Source organism: Ptychodera flava, chromosome 22 (genome assembly GCF_041260155.1).
Source record: "Ptychodera flava strain L36383 chromosome 22, AS_Pfla_20210202, whole genome shotgun sequence".
Taxonomy (NCBI): Eukaryota; Metazoa; Hemichordata; class Enteropneusta; family Ptychoderidae; genus Ptychodera; species Ptychodera flava.
In genome coordinates, this window is record NC_091949.1 from 9203632 (window position 1) to 9218378 (window position 14747).

Consider the following 14747-nt stretch of genomic DNA (forward strand, 5'->3'; position numbering starts at 1 on the left):
AGCAAGCTTGCAAGTCCGATGTTATGTCGAGACGCTTCGAAGGGTTTTTTTGGGAACTTTAATGAAGTAGAATAGCGAGGGATGGACAAGCAAGTGTTCGCTACGGACATTGTAAACTCGTTACGCCAGAGCAGTGTTCGCCGTAATTTGCAGCCAAGAAAGGTATTCATGTTAATAAATACACGACTTTTAGTGACACAATGCATGGAGGCCCATTGAAATAGGTTGCGGTTGCGTAGTCAAAAATAAAAAAGTGCAAAAGTGAAGTTTCTTCCTTGAATTAGCCCATGATCCCACTCTTTGAACTTCTGCGACTATATCTGAGGCCATGGAGCTCACAGTACAGCTCTGCATGGTATGACTCTATGAGGCCTAAAACACACATTCCTTCCCTCGCAAAGCTCTAAAACTAAGGTACCGTTCAGTTTTTACGGCCGGGGGGGGGGGGCGGCAAAATCCAGGGGGGGGGGGGGTCATCAAAATTTTGGAATCTGCAAAGGGGGGGTCATCGCTTTTTCACTGGTAGGAAAGGGGGGGGGTCACCACATTTTCAAAAACATAATACCAACAATAAAGTTCACTTTATGCCATTGCCATGATCGACCCTCTTTACCGGCGGGCCGCCTTCGGCGGCCCACTACAATAAATATACATTATGTATTACCCATGACCCTCTTAACGGGCAGACGCCTTTGGCGGCCCACTCCAAATTAGGTTTACTTCATGCAATGGCCATGATCGACCCTCTTTACCGGCGGGCCGCCTGCGGCGGCCAACTCCAATAAATTTACTTTATGTAATACCCCATAGCAATCTTAATGGCCGTGCGCCTTCAGCGGCCCTGTCCAGTAAAGTCTACTTTATGCAATAGCCATGATCGACCCTCTTTACCGGCGGGCCACCTTTGGTGGCCCACTAGAATAAAGTTGACTTTACGTAATGGCCCATGACCCTCTTAAAGGCGCCCTTCTCATCCCAGGTTCTCGCATTAGCGAATGTGTCAACAGCCCATTAACAGTTTGTCATTCTTTGTTTCCATTGAATATTTTATAAAGGAAATAATATTTATATTAGATAAATCTGATAATTGAGTGGGGGCTTTAACCGGAGGGCTGCCTTTGGCGAACCGCTCCAATAAAGTTCACTTTATACAATGTCCATGGACATGAGTTGTCTATGGAAATGAAGTTAAAAATTGCCTTACAGTCGTCCTAATTAACAGACGTTTCAATGGATGTGGCTGAGAAGTTTGTGCACTGGCATCTCTGCTACACGAATAAAGTGTGCCGCGTACCGGAGTTCAAATCCAAACCATGCGGGTAAATTTAACGTATGGGTTTTAGTTATTTTTAAGCGGGGGGGGGGGGGGGGGTCATCAATTTTTTTTCGTTTGACAAAGGGGGGGTCATCTTTTTTCACGAAAAATGCAGGGGGGGTCTATATTTTTTTGAACACCGGCGACAAGATTTTGCCGGCCCCCCCCCCCAGCCGTAAAAACTGAACGCTCCCTAACGTTTACCGTTGTCTGTGAAGGATAAGCGAGCTCAGGTGTTTAAGATACACAGATATTTACAGGGTATAGTTTTGGTACAATTATTTTTTCTCGAGATTTATGGTAGAACGACGTGATTTGGTAATCTCGATGCATATCCTGTGACAGAGGTTGCAATGCGGAACCCTTTGCGCCCTCAACGTCGAGTTTGTGATATTGCAAACATACAAAGATCTGAAGATGGCGGATGCAGCTGGTGCCGCTGCTCGGCGGCGTGAGGCAAGGAGACGGCGGATTTTAATGAATTCTGAAGAGCGCATGAAGAAAGTAATCGGTCTGTCCAAAAGTAAACAAGGTAGGTCGACTATCGACTTGAACTAAGGTCCTATCCTCAATTTGATAGGGCGCTCAAACACAGGGATGAGGATGTTTTACGTCCATGTTCGGCAAACAACGTGGCCGACGATCGAGAGAAGAATCACGCGTGTGAATAGGATCGGTTGGGTCGCCTCCGTACGGCGACATACAACTTGCGATAGAGAATATGAATGTACAGGTATTTCTTTTGTCGAGATAAGTGTTTTACAGTATTCCTGCCTACTCGTCTCGTCGTGCCACGCTTGTGGACGTCACGCGTTACCAGCAGCTGCAGCTTCCGAGTTCCTCCTTCAGCCTGTCGCTCCCCATGCGATACATACGATGTTGTTTATGTTATCAAGGAATTTCACTATGGAATTTGGAGCACGCAAACGAGCTCTGTCTCGATACAGATTCATCACGATCATTTGTTTATCTATAACTTGACAGGTAGTCGACGTTAAATTTCGAAAGAGCTGCGGCAACACAGTATGAGACTACCAGTACATACACAGATACCATGATCCCAAATTGTGACCTGTTCTGTTCAAATGAGAGGCTATGTCAGCAAGGTTGCGATCAAGCATAGTCTATGACCTGTCGTCGGTTACCGAGGAGAGGTCATAGACTAGATCGAGCAGGGCACAGTTGACGGATACTCAGTGTATTAAAAATGTCATGTTTTATATGTAAACACTTCACCACACTGACACTTCAGCTGTATCCACTTTTATTTCAAGCTGTTCTTCGCCCCAAGATTCCACAGCACTGACCCCTTGCTGTAGACCTGCCACCGTCCATTACCTCTAGCTTCTGCCACACTGATCCTCGCGCAGTTGTAGTTGCTGTGCCGCCACTCCCATGGCCATGTGACAGTGTTGTTAGGCTGTTGGGACATTCACAAGCAAGGGTGGTAAGGCGGCGACCTGCAGAAACATTGACCCTGGGCTACGGCAGAAATGTCCCCACAGGCTTCACAGATGCGAGCCGTGGTGGTGACTCCCAGCATCTTTCCCTGATGTATTTCTATGGAGGGGAAACACTCGGATAATTTTCATCCATTTATAGTTGTTTTTAGCTCACATTTGGTTATACCAATGTGAGTTTATCGTATAGGCTGAAGTCAATGGCGTCTGTATGTATGTATGTATGTATGTATGTATGTATGTATGTATGTATGTATGTATGTACGTACAGTATGTTCGTCAACATCAAAAACACACAAACCGCTGCACATTTCAGCTTGGTATTTGGTGTGTGGATGCATCCTGGGCTATAGATGGGATTTTGTTCAAATGAAGTCTGCATTGCCAAAATTATGCAAATGAGCTTACAAAATGTGAAAATGGTTAAGAATAAATAACTCAAGAACCGCTTTTTTGATTGCTTTGAAAATTTGTGTGCAAGTACCTTAGGTGAACCTTATACAGTTTTATGAATATTGTGAAGATATCCTTAATTTTGTATTTTTGCTGATTTTTTTTGTGATTTTTCTCATTTTCAGTAAAAATTCTTCTTCTCTAAAACCACCAACCCAATCGCTCTAAAATTTGGGTTGTCTCTTTGCAAGGGTGTTACTCTTCTCATTTGTTGAAATTATGTCAAAATTGGGAAAATCACTATTTTTGAGCAATTTTGTCATTTTTGGTCAAAAAATCTTAAACAGTATTTCCTTTTTTAAAACCCCTGGACAGACAGCTTTCATATTTGGTACACAGACGTACAGAGATGACAGTAGTTAGATATGAGGAAATTGTCCTGAAATATAAAAATTTGTATCTTTAAGACAATATTGTCAATTTTTGGTCAAGAAAACTTTATCTCAAAATTACTTGTTTGATAGCTTTGTAATTTGGTATAAAGTCCCTTGTTTGATAGCTTTGTAATTTGGTATAAAGTCCCGAAAGATGTTATTAGATAAATTTTCTGCTCAAAGTGTTGGGAAACCCCAAAATTCGTATATTTTAGGTAATTTTCTCAGTTTGTGACCTTAATGACCTATACCAACCCAGGATATGTCGTGAGACAATTTTGAAGGCTGTGAACATAATTTTGTTGTATTTGGTATCAATTTGTAGGAAAATTTGATCCAGAAGACAAAGCTGAGGTGATTTTTAGCTCCCACAGCTATATGTATATATGGCAATGGAAGCTATTCTTATAGGCTAGGGAAATGTCTGTATGTCTGTATGTCTGTATGTCTGTATGTCTGTCCGTCAACATCAAAAACTCCAAAACCACTGTACATTTCATCTTGATATTTGGTATGTACATGGATGATGGGCTGTAGATGAGATTTTGTTCAAATGAAGTTGTCATTGCCAAAAATATGCAAATTAAGTGAAAAAATGTAAAAACAGTCAAAATTGAAAATCTCAATAACCACTGAGCAGATTACATGAAAAATTAGCATGTAAGTACTTTGGGCTGACCTGAAATAATTGTGCTTTTTTTATTTTTTGATATTGTTGAAAATATGCAAATTGGTGCCAAAAAAGGCGTTTTTGGTAAAAAATCTTCTTCTTCATAACCGCTGGTCAGACAGCTTTGATATTTGGTATACAGGTCCCTAGGGATAACCCAATTTGGATTTGTTCAAATTGTGATGAAATATGCAAATTTGTATTTTTAAGGAATTTTTTGGTCATTTTTGGTCAAAAATTTCTTTCATCAAAACCGCTCGTCTGACAGCTTTGATATTTGGTATACAGGTTCCTACAGATAAACTAAATATGATATATAGAATATAAGATGAAATCTGCAATTATGTATTTTTGGTGCAATTTTTGCCATTTTTGGTCAAAAAATGTGTTTCTCAAAAACTACTTGTCTGATGCCTTTGATATTTGGTATACAGGTTCCTGGGGGTTCTCCTAGTGTGATATAGTGAAATTTTATGAAATCTTCAATTTTTGTATTTTTGGGTCAATTTTTGCCGTTTTTGGTCAAAATATTTGTTTCTCAATAGTTACTCATGTGATAGCTTTGATATTTGGTATACATTTTCAGCTCACGTGTGTAAACACGTGGGCTATTGTCATAGCGATGTCTGTCTGTCTGTCCGTGTGTGTGTGTGTGTGTGTGTTAGTGTGTGTGTTGTGTGTGTGTGTGTGTCTGTCTGTCTGTCTGTTTACACGATAACTCAAAAACGCCTGAACGGATTCAGGTCAGATTTGGTACACAGGTACCATGTGCTACTTGCAAGAACTGATTAGATTTTGGGTAGTGTGGCTTGCATATTAATGAAGTAATGCAATATTGAATTTTTCCATACAATGGTTTCCCTATGGAGACGGTAATGACAGTGTAGACATATATCAAGAAATACTGCACAAAATTTCATGAAACTTTTCACAGATGACAATCTAAGAACATTATGATGATACTGTGAGTGTCATGTCAATTATCTTCTCATTTGCATATTTAATGAACTTTTGTTATTAGTGAGATAACTCTGAAATCGCTGCACCAAACTTGATGATACTTGCAACAAATATTGATCTGATATATATCTAATTATACTTAGAAGCATTAGGCAGTGTCAAGTTAATAAATAGCTCATTTGCATATTTTATGAAGGTTTGTAATTAGTCATATAACTCCGATATAACTTCACCAAATGTGATGAAATTTGCTGCAGATACTGATCCGACTGATTTCTAACTGTAGTGTAAAGCATTTAGTAGTGTAGAATTAATTAAGGGTTCATTTGCATTGAACTTTGTAATAAGGTATATAACTCTGAAATTACAGCACCCAAGTCAGTGCAATTGGGTACAGATATTGTTTTGATAAATATCTAATTGTACTGAGAAGCATTTGGCAGTGTCAAGTTAACAAATAGGTCATTTGCATATTTTATGAAGTTTAGTAATTAGTGGTATAACTCCAAAATAACTGCACCAAATGTGCTGAAACCTGCTGCAGATACTGATCCGACAGATATCTAATTGTGGTGTAGAGCATTTACTTGTGTGAAGTTAATTAAGGGTTCATTTGCATATTTAATGAACTTTGTAATTAATGATTTTACTCCAAAATTAAAGCATTAAATTTGATGAAACTTGCTACAGATGTTGATCTGATAAATATCCAATTGTACTGAGAAGCATTGCGCAGTGTCAAGTTAATAATTAGCTCATTTGCATATTCCATGAAGTCTTATAATTAGTCATATAACTCCGAAATAACTGCATCAAATGTGATGAACACTGCTGCACATACTGATACGACAGATATCTAACTGTGTTTTTAAAGCATTTAGTAGTATAAAGTTAATAAAGGGTTCATTTGCATATTTAATAAACTTTGTAATTAGGTATATAACTCTGAAATTTCGGCACTAAAATTTGGTGAAACATGCTACAGATATTGACTTGATAAATATTTAATTGTGCTATGAATCATTGAACAGTGTCAAGTTAAAATAGGGTTTATTTGCGTATTTAATGAACTTTGTAATAAGTGATATTACTCTAAAATTACAGCATTAAATTAAATAAAACGTGCTACAAATGTTGATCTGATGGATATCTAATTGTCCCATAAAGCATTGAGCAGTGTCAAGTTAATTGACAGCTCATTCGCATATTAAATAAAGTTTTGTAATTAGTGATTAAACTCTGAGAGTACTGTGCGAAGTTTAAAAAAAACCCTGCTACATATAGTGATAACATATATCTCATTGTTCTGTGAAGCGTACTACTATTAATGAACCTGTTGTAAAACACGTGAGCATATTCAGTTCATATCTGGTTATACATAATTATGATGAAATCATCAATTTTGTATTTTTGCTGCTAATTTTGCCATTTTAGGTCAGGCCATCCTGAAATGAGCTATCAAAGATCTCAACCTTCTTCATCAATACATATGTCACAAAAAGTTGCTCTCTACATAGCACAGCAGAGCTCTGTCGACTATTGGGTCGCTTGTTTTTAGCTCATATTTGGTTTTGTATATAAATACCAAAAAGAGCTTATATGATGAGTCTGATGTCTGTATATTTGTGGGTATGTGCGGATGTATGTCCGTCACACATAAAGGCTCCCATACCGCCAAAGCTACCATCTCAGTATTTGGTGTACAGGTAGATGCAGGGGTTGAGATGTGAATTTGTTCAAATGAACTTGTCAGTGTCAAAATGTGCATATGAGGTAAGAAAAAGCGAAATCCTGCAAATGTGCAAGAGTGATGGCCAGTGTCTGAACAGGCTTGAGTCATTTCCTGTCATTGTTTATGAACTGTTACATATATATTAACAGACCAGATCAAACCATAGACAGTAGAGGGGGGAAGACTGTCTATGGTCCAACTAAGAGGGACTAACTGTTTCTGGTATGCATGTTGCTAAATTTGAACTCCAGTACCTAAAGTTTCAGACCTTATTTACTTTTGTCATTCTTTTTTTGCTGGTTTAAATATTTCTTGTTGTTTTTCTGGTTGTACTGTGCAGAAATCATTGTCATAACATCAGCGTAGAATTTTCCTGCTCTGAACAGATAGAAATAATATGTATTGTTGATCTTTGGTACCCATACTGGCATATACCAATTCTGATCAAATTTGAGCGACACCGAATAATTGCGGTATTTTTTATATTATTACCATTTGTGAATTTCAATGGTTTTACCGTAAATTGAAATGTTAACTGAGCTTTTTTAGATGCAGTCTCAATGTATATTTTGATGATGTGCCATCACGCAAGAAAATTAAACTGTGATCTTCCAGCTTGTCTACCAGGGCTCGAACTTAGCGGTAGTTCCGCATCCACAGACTACCAATTTTTCTCTGAGGCTATCAAAATCCATGAAATGATAGCCCACAGGACTACCAAAGCCTGGACCTGAAATTCAGTCAGTACTTGGCATGCAAAGTCTGGTCCACCACTTCGGGACGAGCTAAATGCAGTCAAACCAGCTTGACACAGAAAGGCCATGCTGTGACTTTGTATGCAAATATTGAAGACGACCTACCCTGCCGTGGAACTTTGCAACAAAAATTAAAGCCGCAATTTTCAATCCCAGTTTTTCGCATTAGTGGAGTTCTCCTCCCAGTCAAACACCTGGCCAGTACGATGTTTGATTTCTATAACATTAATTACACAAACTGATCTCAAGCTTTTGTCACCTTTTGCTAATCCTGCAAACAGAGTTTATACAAGCGTTTGATTGACGGTCGGTTCAAATCGCCAATGGTCATTGATTCCCCATCACCAACGCTCAAATTTTCTAAAAAATTGTCTTCCAGTCGCGTTAGAATTTGAATATAACCACAGAGTTTGATCGGCAGCAGCTTTGCGCTGACTGCTTGGCAGTCTGTCTGCGTTTTTGCGGCCGGAAAAAACTAAAAAGTGGCATTTTCTGGAGCGTGTGCCTGCGTGTTGCCTGTTTGGTGTCCACTTACACAATGAACGCCGCCATAGCTTCGCGCCCTTTTAAAGGGAGGCTCCGCCTTTAAATATCTGAACTGACATACTTAATGACAGGCACAGGAAATTATCAGAATCCAAAAGGGCCATGGTTTTAGCCCTGCTACGGTATGTCTCAGTGCTGAGAAGGTCGTGTTGTTGTCATGACGACTGTCAAAATTTGCATACGACTCTGAAAGTGAAACGGGATGTCAGTAGGTCGCCAAAACTTTGAGTATCACTGTCATCCATTATAGTTTATACCTGTTTCCTTTGTCATTAAAGGTGTGCTAGGATTCACATCAAATGACTAGAAATTCACTCCATGGGCAGAATCTTGAAAAATAGCTTTTTCTTGTCTGGTTAACGAAAACAGACCCCTGAACTAAAATATGCACGGGCTACCAGCCATTGTCACCGGGCTACAACTTCAGAAAATGGTAGCCCAAGTGGACTACCTGAGAAAAAGTTCATTTCGAGCCCTGTCTACAAAATGTGTTGTAGAACAAGTAAATTAGACTGTTTTCTATAAGCTAGCCTGCTGCTATAGTCGCCAATGATGTATCATCAAAACTGTAAAGAAATAATGTACACACCTACAATGATGTACTAGGACATGTATGTGCAATAAATGTCTGAGTTATGCATATTGTACATTTGGCAATGTATGAATTTGTCTTTGAGGATATTCCTTGAAACTAAGCAACAACAAGTACAGCAACTGTATAATATAGGAACTTGGTGTTTTCTGAACTGATGGCAAAAAAGATATAGCTTTCACATAGACAATTAGATTGGCCTTCAAAACTTTTGTGATTGCCTGATTACATTTGTTATTGAAATTTGTAACAGCAATAGATTCGACATCAAAATGGTGTACAAATTGAATAATAATCTAAAGTGACCCTTGCGGAGGACTAGCAACTGAACAGGCAAGGCCAAACAGGCTGACATGATGATATTAACCTCCTGTATGGTATTGCAGTGTTTTTGTTAAGGTTGAGGAATATTGATAATTAATTTTGGAACCCTGGTAACATTTCTGCTGACCCCATATTTGATTGTATTGATATACCAAAGGTACCCAGGCAGTAAAATGACTTGGGAACCCCTGTATCATTTACCTGCTTACTGCTATTAACAGAAACACTACTGTATTGCGCTATTAATAACACACTCTTTCAAGACTGGGATCAAAGGTCACACATGAATTGTGGGTCCTCTCAGCACACATGAATTGTGGGTCCTCTCAGCTGATTTATTCATTCAGTGTGATGACAGCAGTTACTTTTTTTGCAGATGGCAAGTACCAATGCTTGCATTTACCATTGCCTATACAAAACTTTCGACCTTGATTTCACATGTGCTGAAATTACATGTAATTCCACAAACATCATAATGTACATATGTATTGTTTATTTGTCTATGCATTGTTTTGACTGTGGACAAGATTCTGTGAATTCACTTTCTAGCCTCTTCTCTTCTTTGTATAGATGACGAAAGAGAAGACCAAGAACTGCCGTCAAGTTCTGAAAAATTTGAACTGTCCTCAGGTACTGAAAACCCAGGGCTGTCCTTAGTTACTGAAAAAATTTCAGAGACAATTGACAACAGACTTCTAGAAGACATTACCCATAATGCAACTCAGGTTGGGAAAACAAGCAAGCTGAGTGTGAAGGAAACAAATTTAGATCTAGAAGAGCAGGGAGAGACTGAGGTAACGACCAGCAAAGGAAACCAAGACACTGAACTACAGGGGGCGCCAGAGGAAATGGTTACAGCAGAAAACCAAGAGAATGAAACGCTACAGACTGATTCATTCAGGAACTCAGATCAACTGGATGGAAATGAAAGTGAAAAGACAAATGATGATGACAAAAATGTGAGTGAAAGTGTAAGAGAAGAAGAGTTATCAGAAACAGAACCAGCAGTCGCCAGGACATTTGAACCACTGGTTCTGCCACGTATGGCACAACAGAGTATCAACGAGACCAGTACAACAATTTTAATTAATGAAAAACAGAGACTTTTGTTTGTCATATGTTTTGCCATGATAGTCAGGGTATTGGTAACGTGGTCCGTGTATGTATGGATTTTCAGCAAGGTAAGTTTTATGTCTTTACTTCCATGTTTATTTAGTAATGCTTATGTACCACACATTGCTACAAGAATAAAAGCCAAAAGTTATTTTAAAGCAGTTACGTGGTCAGTATAGTCACCAACTGTAATAAATGTGAATTTACTATGTTTGACTCTAGATGGCGCCCCATAGGGAAGATGGATAAAATAAGTTCATGCTCAGAGTCTGGGTGCATTTTATCATAAAGGTCATGCTGAGAGATTTGAAGGGATTAAAGCAGTACTTCCTTGATAGAGATGTTTAAGTTGGCGAAATAAACACTTCACCATCAGACTTTGTTAACTTTCACATTTTTGCTGTTCTCAATTATGTTCATGACGGTGTAGGAGTGAAACATATGGTAGTGTAGGGATAGGGTTTTGAGCTGACAACTCAGTAACTTATATGCATATGGGAACAGCAACCCATCTCATCAGACTTACTGGTGAATGAGAACGTGTTCTGTTATTCCAAACATGTATGAAGTTCAAGTAGCATTTGTGATTCAGGATAACTACAAAATCATGAAGGGAGTAATGCCCTCAAAATTGAGCTGAATCAGCAAATTTTAAACTGTTAATTAAAAACCAAAGGTAGAAAAAATAAACTAGTATGGTTGTGTTATATACAGCTGGTAGTCTTCACAGATTTCTTGGTATACTGTAGTGACCATAACAATTGCTCTTGGTTATTTTCAGTCTATATTGATTCCATTTTTCACCATGGAGGCAATAATTGTGTACCACCAAAGGAGCAGTCAGGTAAGTTTACTATGTGGAGTTAACTTTTTCAATACGTAGGTGTAACCTCAGTCTTTTCAACGTTGAGATTTGACCTATTTCCAAAGTTTACAAAATTTGCAATATGGTGATTGAGGATGGATATATAAAATTTCAATTTTGGCAATAGTGGCAATATATTACAAACCAATCCAGAACTTTCAAGAATCAAGCCCTTGATTCACTGTAACGGCTTCATATAAATATTTGAAAAAAATATTTGTACTCTTAGTTTATTGATTTGTTTTCCACTCTGATCATCATCAATTCACTTGTTGCCCAAAATTTCAACTCTTTCTGCAGTGTCAGTGATTGTACATTAATTCACTTTATAATCATGCGAGTTTGATCAAGGTTGTCTGCCTAATGTGGTCAACCAGTGTCAGTACTTCAGCAGTATTGTGAAATTTGGTATTGCTAATTTGGCTAATCTAGGAGCAGACCTCATTGCCCAATTTGATTTTCAGTCACATATTGCTATATATCAAATGGGCAGCGGAAACACTATCACCAGCTAACAATCATTTACACATTCTTTTTCTGTCAGGTTCAACAGGGACAACAAAGTCAATCAATGCTTGTCTTAGCATTAATGTTATGTGGAGTGCCTCAAGATACCCTCACAGATGTTTCAAAAACAATGAAGATTTTTACCGCTGTATTGACAGATTTCTCAGTCTATATTTTCTCATTTGTAGTCTTCCATTCCATTTTGGAAATATTTGTGTAAATATTGATGTTTGCTCGCACCAGTTAGTCATATGGTCAGTGTGAGTGATTTTGTTGTGAAGTCATCTGATTTAAAGTGTTCTGTTTTCGAAAGAACTGAACTCGGCATTTTGATTTTATTGATGTGCCATCGTTTGAACCAAATCTCCAAAACTCTGCCAGAAAGTCAACTCTCCAGGACATCATTTGCTTTTGCCGTAGAAAGCAATACAAACAACTTTTAGAAGTTTTGCCTCAAATTATTGTGGTTTTTTTTTGGTTTTCTTTATCCAATTTTGAATACTTGTGAAACAGAAGAATTTCCATACCAAGAGAGTACTTGTAACTATGAAACCAAATAAATCAGAGATACAGTAGCATTTGTAAACCTTCTTTTACATTTGATATCTTATAGTATTTGTCAAGGCATTTCAGTGGTTTAGCCAAAGTTGGGGATTATACTGCAAGGTACATGACAGAAATCTGTTATTAGATTTCTACTGTACCAAATATTTACCTAAATTAAGAAAATCATGTTAAAAGAGTGGTGAATCTCATGGTTATATACAATACGGGCATGCTTACCTATAGAAACACATGACATTTTCATAAGGGTATTAAAAAGGAATAGTGTTAGAGAAGCTTTTGAAAAGGAAAAATTGTAAAGACTAGTATTGCAAACAGAATTAATATTTATGTTGTAGATATTTTGTAGTTTTGAACTCATTTATCTGCCAAGCTAATATAGTGATTTTCAACACCATTTTCACAATGAGTAAAGCTACACTAGCACAGCTAGTGATGGCATTTGTTCTAAGGTAGTTCACACCTCAAAATTGAATGACTTTAAAGGCATTACTCGCGATCCCTGGGATCGCCTTTGTTCTAGTCTGTAAGAGGATTATTGAGGTGTGACAGCCTTTTGTTTTCCATTGAAATTGTAATCAGGTTGGTAAATTTTCTGGTGAGACAATCTGGTGCCAACACATGCCTTTAAACTTTTCCAATGTTCTATAAGAGAAGTATGAGCCATTTCATTTTAATCAAAAATAAAAATCAAGGATCATTGCGCGAAATCTGGTACTATAGAAAGAAATTACTCAATGTTTCCCAACATTTTGAAATTTAAAATGGCCACATCTGATACTAGAGAAGGAAATTGCCCAACATTTCTGTACAGTCTCTGTTTCAGTAACCTGATACCTTGATCTAGTTCAAGTGTTTTGCTCACAGGAATCTTCACAAAGACATATGAATAAATTTACATGAACCTAGGCAATGTGTGAATCATGGAAAGGCTTGAAATGTCAGGTGGCCATACAGAATAGAAAATAATATTTGATTTGTGAACAAAGCAATAAACTTAATGTGCCAGTAGACCATGTATATTAGGAAATACAAAGGGTTTCAATTTGGTACCACAACTCTGTGTGTGATATAGACACATAATATATAAACAGTTAGCTTGGGTAAAACCATACATTTCAAAGTCACAGACTGTCTGATTACAGAGTACCAGCATGGGGCAACTCTATCTGGACCATTAGCTGAACAGTATATTGCACTTGGTCTACAATGTATCTGTTTTTAGTAGCAATTAGAGCTGAATGTTAGAAAATGTTTGCCAAAACAAAAAAGTGTCTGACAGACAGAGTTGTGGCACCGAATTTAAACCCATTGTAATAAGATTCATTATTTGATCACAAGTTTTGACAAGATTTGTGGGCATTCTCTTCTGTTACCTTTGACTCTAATTTTGATCGAGCTCAGCTTTACAAGCCAAATTACATGGCTACACATGCTCCTATTATTGAAACAGTTCAGATCTCTCCGTTAGACACTTCAAATAAAATTATTTGTTTGCCGTCTGTGTGCTGGTAGGTTTTCAGAGAAAATTAAGAAAACAAACACAATGGTAACACTATTACAAATGAAAATATTATTTTTCCAAAAGAAACTAAATAAAATATGAGCTTATGTAAATACACTTGTGTTTTTTGTCTGTGTTTGTTTTTTTCCCTTGCTGGCTGGTAGATTTTTCAAAAATTCAAGGATGGCAAATAAAGAATTTTCTTTATATGGCCTTACCTAGAGAGATTAGACTATGATACATAAATGTATATTGACAATATTTGCAATCTTTGGATATGAAATTCAGTTGATCTGTCAGCCTTTTTGTCATCAGAAATTTGATTCCATTTGCCCATGTTTCATTTGAATTGAAGTCGCACAACTTTTAAGTGTGGTGAAGAGGTGACTTGGATGTTCTTGCTTCTTTCTGTTGGAGTATTCAGTCAATTTCCACTAATATTCGAGATTCAGTTGATCTAATTTGATGCAAAGACAACTTTACAACATTTTCACCATTTGAAATGTAGTGTTCTCCCCAGAGCAATTGAAGCATAGTGGCCACTGCTCTTTCATTTTGGTAAAATAATAGAAATCATTAACATAATAATTAATTGTATTGTTATGCAAATTAACTGAAATGCTGTCAGAAATTCCTTTGGAGACCTCTTGCTTCATTACATTGCTGTATGTAAGACAAAACAGAGCTCTTAATCATGATATAATATGCTTATTAAGTTTTTCACAGTGAAGTTGCCTTTTGTTTATTTGTTGTTTCCTTTCTTTTACCAAATGTCATAAGTATTACGTAAAGTATGGTATTATTGAGTTTGAACCTTTTTCCAATGTCATGTCCTTGACTAAAGCACTGCCTAAAGAAAGTGATCCTGGCATGTTTATGGCATTATTTCCGAGAATTTCCCATTAATCAGATGTTATCTGTTAAATTATTCATGATTGATATGTGTCTATTTCTTTCGCCTCACACCTCCGATTTTTATGGCAAAGTTTGTCTTCTTTATAAGGAAATGGGTT

The 14747-nt window shown here is 37.4% G+C and overlaps 1 protein-coding gene across 1 annotated transcript; it reads left to right on the top strand.

Moving 5' to 3' along the window:
* The first annotated feature begins 1707 nt into the window (after positions 1-1707).
* LOC139122623 (guided entry of tail-anchored proteins factor CAMLG-like) lies at positions 1708-13849 on the top strand. Its single transcript, XM_070688200.1, has 4 exons — positions 1708-1847; positions 9752-10362; positions 11076-11138; positions 11704-13849. Exons 1-4 carry the CDS (start codon positions 1733-1735, stop codon positions 11884-11886), a joined length of 972 nt encoding a protein of 323 aa, XP_070544301.1. The 5' UTR covers positions 1708-1732; the 3' UTR covers positions 11887-13849.
* Positions 13850-14747: the final 898 nt, after the last annotated feature.

What these genes read in the sequence shown, in the direction of transcription:
- LOC139122623 (XM_070688200.1), top strand. Translation starts at nt 1,733, where the DNA reads ATGGCGGATGCAGCTGGTGCCGCTGCTCGGCGGCGTGAGGCAAGGAGA. An exon ending in ATGTATGGATTTTCAGCAAG is followed by an intron (nt 10,363 to 11,075) that starts GTAAGTTTTATG and finishes GGTTATTTTCAG; the next exon opens with TCTATATTGATTCCATTTTT. An exon ending in ACCACCAAAGGAGCAGTCAG is followed by an intron (nt 11,139 to 11,703) that starts GTAAGTTTACTA and finishes TTTTTCTGTCAG; the next exon opens with GTTCAACAGGGACAACAAAG.